The sequence below is a fragment of the Mus caroli genome, chromosome 2 (genome assembly GCF_900094665.2).
Source record: "Mus caroli chromosome 2, CAROLI_EIJ_v1.1, whole genome shotgun sequence".
Taxonomy (NCBI): domain Eukaryota; kingdom Metazoa; phylum Chordata; class Mammalia; order Rodentia; family Muridae; genus Mus; species Mus caroli.
Window position 1 is genome coordinate 113,496,825 of NC_034571.1, and position 7,680 is coordinate 113,504,504.

General features: G+C 42.2%; 1 protein-coding gene across 2 annotated transcripts in view; it reads left to right on the forward strand.

Annotated features, from left to right (window-relative positions):
• The window catches only part of Stard9 (StAR related lipid transfer domain containing 9), an 85,637-nt gene that overhangs the window by 35,559 nt on the left and 42,398 nt on the right, over positions 1-7,680 (forward strand). For both annotated transcript variants that reach the window (XR_003835581.1, XM_021186561.2), the window contains exons 7-9: positions 295-407; positions 2,370-2,439; positions 5,232-5,304. Coding sequence is in view for 1 of the 2 variants with exons in the window: in XM_021186561.2 (XP_021042220.1) it covers positions 295-407; positions 2,370-2,439; positions 5,232-5,304 (256 nt within the window). In the remaining variant the exon portion in view is untranslated. The remainder of the gene's footprint in view (positions 1-294; positions 408-2,369; positions 2,440-5,231; positions 5,305-7,680) is intronic.

Consider the following 7,680-nt stretch of genomic DNA (forward strand, 5'->3'; position numbering starts at 1 on the left):
TTTAAGATTTATTTATTTATTATATGTAAGTACACTGTAGCTGTCTTCAGACATTCCAGAAGAGGGCGCCAGATCTCGTTGCGGATGGTTGTGAGGCACCATGTGGTTGCTGGGATTTGAACTCTGGACCTTCGGAAGAGCAGTCGGGTGCTCTTACCCACTGAGCCATCTCACCAGTCCTTGGTTGAAGTCTTAAGGTTATCAGAGCCAGAACAGGAAACCTTGTGGTTCTCAGTTTAGTATTTTTCCTTTTTCTTCAGAATCTAATGGCCTTGCCTTTTTCTGTGTCTTTAGCTTCCTAGAAATCTACAACGAACGAGTGAGAGATCTTTTGAAACAATCCAATCAAAATAAGTCCTATACCTTAAGGGTCAGGGAGCACCCAGAGATGGGACCCTACGTCCAAGGTGAGCTTCTGTGATCGTGGAAATTGGAGAGCCCCCTACAGTTTAGGAAGTTCTAATGTTTGATAACTTTCTCAGCATGTGTAGTGAAGGTTTTCTGTGTGCTGGCTACTGTGCTGGACATTGGATGTATGCTGATAAGCTGACATGACATGGCAAGCTTCACAGGCAAGCTTAAATTTTGCTGAAAGTGTCATGAGGCAAACAATTGCCTGGACTCATAAAAATGCCCCTTTTAATTTTATTTTCCATGTAAAACAATACTGTCAAATAGATACATCAGTGCTCAGACTCCACATTTCAAACCATTCCCTGCTGCTCGCTCTCCTTTTCTTCCTGTTTTTCTCTGCCCTCCCTCCTCTTCAGACACAGCCAGGAGACCTCAGCATACCTCCACTTGACTTTCCAGTTTCCGCTGGCATTTTCCTGTCTTGTCTGATAAGTCCTTGAAAATACCAGCCATGGTGGCTTTAAAATCTGCCTGGTAATTCCAGTGTCCTCATTTTCCTTGGGGATCTTTCCTTTATATCCCCAGGCTTACATGTATGTTTGAATTGCTAGTAAGTTTTGTGGCAGTCAGTATTTGTAAAGCTGCTCTTAGGAATTGGTCTTCCTTTCTTCTTCTAAGTTCCTTTGAGCACTAGGGACTAAGAAGTAAGTTGGGACCCAGTAGAAGGCACGAGAAGCTCAGCGGCAGACTTTGGGAAGGCTTATTTACTTCTACCCCAACTCCTTCTCGTCTTGTACTCTTTTGGGTTTCTTTCTATAAGAACTGATGTCTAAGCAGGCATTATATATAGTCTCTGCACTCAGGAGGCTGGGGGAAGGGGATTTTCTTGAGTCCAAGGGCCTCCTGGGCTAGAGTTGAGACCCTGTTTCAAAAAATAAAACAAACAAAAATTGAGGGGGTGGGCAATTTGGGTTTGCTGTGAACTGTAACCCTTGTCCCTTGATTTCTGGAAAATTGCTCAGAAAATTGATCGCAGCTACTCACCTGCAGTTTAGTCACTATTCAGGTTTGTTTGTCAGGTTTTACTATACATTTATTTAGCAGTAGACCTATGGCACTGTCTTGTCCCCCGGGCTCTGATACTCAGCAGAGGTTCTCTAGCACTGGTAAATGCTGTAGGTGGCTTTGCCATAAGGATTTTCTTTGTGTCAGAAGGCTCACTTCCACCTGTCTGAAGCCTTCTCATTCTGTAATGGCTTGTCGTAGCCTTGCTTCACCCACAGAGCCCACCCTGACCACTGCTCTGATTTGCTCGGCATGCTTGTAGCAACATTTCCATTTCTGTAGTGTTTGTCTATAATGTGTCATATCATGCAATTTTATGTTGTAAACTGTGAAAGAAGAGAAACATATTTACTATGTATTTTGTATGCTAAACTGAGTCTGCCACCTTGTGGGGAAAATGTCACTTTCCTATCAGGAATTTTGTGAGGCCCAACAATAATATATGAGAACAAGATTTCTTCTAACTTCTGTAGTAAAGCTGTAAGGAATTTTTTGTTGTTGTTGTAAGCATGGCCACTGCATGAATTCTAAACTATAATCTTTGTGGAAATACGCCGGTCACTTGATGAGAGGTTTCAATACATATTTATTAATTTTTACCTGAGTAATCTTAGTCAGGATTCTTCATTCTAGCTTATCAAGTGATATGATATAAGAGTGATAAGTAAATTAAAAATTAAAAAATAACTAGAGCTGGAAAGATGGCTCATTGGGTCTAGAGGCTTTTGCCCTCAAACCTGATGACCTGAGTTCCATTCCTAGATCCTCCCTGGTGGAGGGAGAAAAATGACTCCTGTAATTGTCCTCTGACTGCACACGTGCAATATGGTGGGCCTGCATTTAAACTCATATAGGAAATAATAGGTAAGTGTCCTAAGAAGAATGTCAGAGACCACAGGAAAAGTTAGTTTACCAGAAGTTTCATGTGATTTCTTTTCTCCCTCCACAAGGTCTGTCTCAGCATGTTGTTACCAACTATCAGCAGGTCATCCAGCTCCTGGAGGCGGGGATAGCAAACAGGTAAGACGTTTGTTGGGTGGGGTGTTTCTGCTTTTGCCATCCTGTGTTTTCCTGTCCTTTGGAGAGCATGGCCAAAGGAGAGTGCGGGGGCCACCTTTGCAGTGATCTCTCTGCACTTCTCTGCAGTGTACAGCCAGGTCTTCTCAGATCAAGAACATGGCTAAGTTACTGCTCTTGGCACTACAAAGGAAATAGAGTTTGTTCTGGACATGATAATATTGGGTAGTACTGTCTTCTCAGCTTGGCAAAAATGAATATAGGATAAAATGATTCATAAAACCATTTTTCTTGTAGTTTCCAAACTTGTGAGGTTATAGGCACATGAAACTAAGAGATTAACTTACATGCCCCTAACGCTACTGTGCAGTGTGATAGCGTCTCATGTTTTCAACTACTGTGAGGACTTAAAATATTCCTAATAAGTGCCATCTAGGGAAGCTGTTTTTCCATGGGAAGAAATGTTTATAGTCTTATATTTATCCTGTTACTCCTAGGCCCTTTAGCTGAAAAGCAAAGGAAATAACTTAAATGTAACATTCTAGTCCCAGAATTTCATGGAACTCTCTCAGAAGAAAGCTTTGCCTGTTCTTCAGGATAAGCTGAGCTCTTGAATTATTAAGAGTTAGGATTCACGCTGGTTGTGTTGGTACATACCAGGTGGACCTTTGTGAGTTTGAGGTCAGCCTGGTCTACATAGCTAGTTCCAGGGAAGCCAAGGCTACACAGAGACACCTTGGAGGTTGAGGACTAGCTCAGTGGGAGAGCACTTGGGTTTAGTACTCAGTTCCAGGGGAGAGGGAGGAGGAGGAGGAGAAGGAGGAGGAGGAAGAGGAGGAGGAGGAGAAGAAGATGATAAAGAAGAAGAAGAAGAAGAAGAAGAAGAAGAAGAAGAAGAAGAAGAAGAAGAAGAAGAAGAAGAAGAAGAAGAAGATAATAGAGTCCTGCTCTCAAAAAACCAAAACAAAAATTAAAAAACAAAACAACAAGAGTTAAGAGGCAGGTGGGCATGATGATACCTGCCTGTGATGCCAACAGTGGGAGAGGCTGAGGCAGGATGAATCAGTTTGAGACCTGCCTAGTCTGCATAATATGTTTAAGGACCAAGGTTCAATTTTCAGCACCCAGTGAAGGCTAACAGCAGTCTGTTCCACTTCCAGGGCAGCATATGAAACCTCTTTTGACCTTTTCATGTACTAAGTATATATATATATATATGGTACATATATGCATACATTCATACATGTACAATAGACAAATCTCAATCTAAACAAAAAATTTTTGAAAAAATAAGAAGGAGTGTGAGGAGCTGGTGTGTAGTTCAGTATGAGTCCAGCACTGTGGAAAACAGATGTGATGATGCATAGCTGTAATCCAGCATTCAGAGATGGAAGTAAGAAGTTCAAAGCCCATCTCAGCCACATACTTGAGGCCACCCTGGGCTGTGTGAGGGAACAGGAACTGGAATGTGACTCAGTGGTAGCATGGCTGCCTAGCATGAGCCCTAGGTTTAATCCGAAGTGCCAACAAATGAACAAATGAAATAAATATAAGAGTTAGGTTCATTTAGCCCTCTGCATCCTTGAGTATAGGAACACCTCATAGACTTTTAGCCTTTTCTGTCCTCTAAATCCTTAGAAGTCAGTGAAATAGTCTGAGATAGTTGTAACCAGAGGAATCATTGATCTAGATTTAGGTAAGGAGAGACTAGGTGGCTTTAGGGTTTAACACTGGAATGGATTTCTAAGATCTGCTGTTGAGTTCCACATTTAAACATGGCTTCAACGTAATTCAAGATCCAAATTCAAAAGGCTTTCTGACACTGTTGGGTGAATTCTCTGCTTTATAGCTTAGCTGTCTGCAAGGCTTCTACAGCGTACTTACTACGCACACTTGTCTTTTTCTATGTGTGTGCTGGTGTTGGTTTTTTAGAAAATTAATTTACTTATTTGTGTATTTGTGTGTGTGTGTATATATATATAGACTCAATGTCAAGTGTCTTTCTCTATTGCCTCCCACCTTACTTTTGAGGCAGGGTCTCTTACTGAATTTGTAGCTCACTGATTGGCTAGACCAGAGCTGTTTAGTAAGCCCCTCTGAGATTTTCCTGCCTCTATCTCCCAGCATTGGGGTCACAGACCTGTGCTACTATGCCTAGCTTTTTACATCGATGCTGAGGGCCCAAGCTCACTTTACCCACTGGGCCATCTCCCCAGCCTTGTTTCTGAATGATACAGGGTCTGTGCAGGCTGGCCTCAGACCCAGTCCTGTTGCACCCCTCTCATATGCTGGGAGAGAGGTGTGAGTCACCATTACCAATCCAAGTCAGTGTCTTTATTTACATAGGCCTATCTTTGAGATATTGTCCCAGGTTGATATCACCCAAGTATTCTCATTTTACTTTTGATTTTCCTATCATAATTTCAAAACTGTTTTAGTGTTGGTTGGTATGGAGCCACTCTCCCTGTTATTGTCAGATAACAGCACCTGGAGGGCTGCTTCTGCCTTCTTTGAACTACTTTTTTTTTATTACTTATTTTTATATGTATGATTGTCTTGCCTGAATGTATGTGTACCACATGTGTGCTATGCCCACAGAAGCCAGAAGTAGATGTCAGATCCCTGGAGCTGGAGTTACAGATGGTTGTGAGCTGCCATGTGGGTGCTGGGGGTTGAACTCAGATTGTCAGGCCTGGCAGCAGGGGCCTTCACTCACTAAACCATCTCACTGACCACAGTCCCACCATGGTGACTTACATGGTCCTTGCAGTAACTGTCTTGCCTTGTGTCTCCAGGATCACAGCAGCCACCCATGTTCACGAGGCCAGCAGCAGATCCCATGCCATCTTCACTATCCACTGCACACAGGTTGGTTGTTCCTCCCTACTGGAGGGTTTCTTTCTCTTCTTGTGCCTTGTGGTTCCTTTCTCGCATACCTTTCGCCTTGTTTCCCTCCTCCCTTTATCCTTACACATTCTCTAATACCATTGGCTTCTTTAATATCTTCTGCTTATCTTCTGCTCAGGACAGTTCAGAATATTTCCACACTTATTAGATCAGTATGGGCTTGTCTAAAATGAAAGTCAAGGTTGGAATGAAAGCACATATTAAAATGAAGAAAGCATAAATTTCACTTCCCATATGATGGAGTGAGAAGATTGACAGGTGCAGCTTCCAAAGACAAGTGTAAAACAGAGAAAACGATTTCTGAATTCCGAGAGACTAGAGGCATACGGCAAAGTACACACCCAGGATGTACAGGATGGCGAGGAGAAACAGCACAGCTATATGGTATTCTTGACTTGTCTTCTCCCGTGCCCAAGCTCATCTCTAGATGCTCCAGTGAGGAAGTTCATTGTAGAAGGTAAGGCCTGAAGGTTAGCAATGGCCGTTGCAGCCTTCAGAGTGGCTCACTTGATTTTGTGAGGTTAGTTACAATGAGTACCTTGCGGGAGCCAGGGACAAGCAGATGAGTGATTTCCTTAGCTTTCGATGTGGATCCTTTTCATTTAAGTCATGAGCTGCCGGACTGAGGACTTAACAGGGAATTCTGAGAGGTGATACAGGTGTAGTAGGTTTAATAATGACTTTGCTCCCATCGTTCCTGTCAGACAGCTCACAACCACGTGCAATTTCACGGGGTCCAGCTCCCTCCTTGGGCACTAGCACTCATGTGAACATACCCCCTCCACACAAATTTAAAATAAAAAAAATCTTAAAAACAATAAGACTAAATAGATCAAAGTCCTGATTTGACTGAGCCTGTACATATCTATAGAGGAAGCACAAATGGGACCTGTGGCTAGTGAATACTAACGTATCCTGATCTTTTAATGCATTTCCCTGCTGACAGAGACTAGAAGTCTTATTGAATTAAAACATGGAAGTACTTGGGAAGTACAAACAGGAAGATCAGGAATGCAAAATCAGTCTGGGCTATAACAAGTTCAAGGCCGCCGGGCAAGTTGGCACACACCTTTAATCCAGCATTTAGGAGGGAGAGGCAGGCGGATCTCTGTATATTTGAGCCCTGGTCTACAAAGCTAGTCCCGGCCAGCCAGGGCTATACAGAGAAACCCTGTCCCCCCAAACAAACAAACAACAAAAACCAAATTAAAGGCCAGTCTGGGCTAAGGTTCTGTATCTAAACAATTAAAACACAAAAACAAAACAATGAGATTGTAGCCTTTGCTTATTATCTCAGTACTTGAGAGGCACAGGGAAGAAGTTCATAAATTCAAGGTCAGCCTGGGCTACATGAAATTTTGTTTCAAGGAAACGGACCACATTGTGGTGCTGGACTTTAATCCTAGCACTTGGGAAGCTGAGGCAGAAAAATTGCAAGCTTGATGCTATTCTGTGATAGAGAGAGTGAGCAGTTCAGTACTTGAGAAAAATGTTCAACATCACTAGTAATTAAAGAAAAACAAGTTAAAACCTACCTTTGACCATGAATAATGTTTCGTTATTTTTTGTTTGGGTATTTTGAGACAGTTCCCTGACTGTCCTGGAACTCACTCTGTAGACCAGGCTAGCCTTGAATTTAGAGATCTGCCTGCCTTTGCTCTTGCTTATTGAGTGCTGGGATTAAAGGCATGCTCCACCATTGTATGACTACCATGGATAAAATTTTAAAGAGTTTTTACATTACATATTGACAAGGCTAGAGTTCTATAATCCTGTACTATATGTATAAAATGGCAGCACTTTAGAAAAGACCAGTAGTTTCTTTAAATAGATAATAGACAATAGATAATTAGATAATACCTAATCATATGACCCAGGCAACTTTCCCTCCTAGGTATCTGTGATGGTTTGTATATGCTTGGCCCAGGAATGGCACTGCCAGAGGGTGTGGCCTTGTTGGAGTAGGTGTGTCACTGTGGGTGACCCTCATTATAGCTGCCTGAAATTTGCTCTGTAGATTAACCTTGAACTCAGAGATCTTCTTGACTCAGTCTCCTGGGATTAAAGGCATGTACTACCTTGCCTGGGCCTAAGCTTTTCATGGCCACTGTGCCTCAAGATCCAGGTCAGAAACTTGTGTCTTCTAGCCTCAAGATCTGGATCACAGGTGAGCCCTCCAATTCTGGATTGTAGCTCATTCCAGATATAGTCAAGGTGACAGCAGGAATAGCCACTACAGTATCTAACCAACAGACCAGAAATCATATCCATAAAAGACCTATATTCAAATATTTATAACAGCTTTTTTTTTTTTTTTTTTTTTTTTTTTTTTTTTTT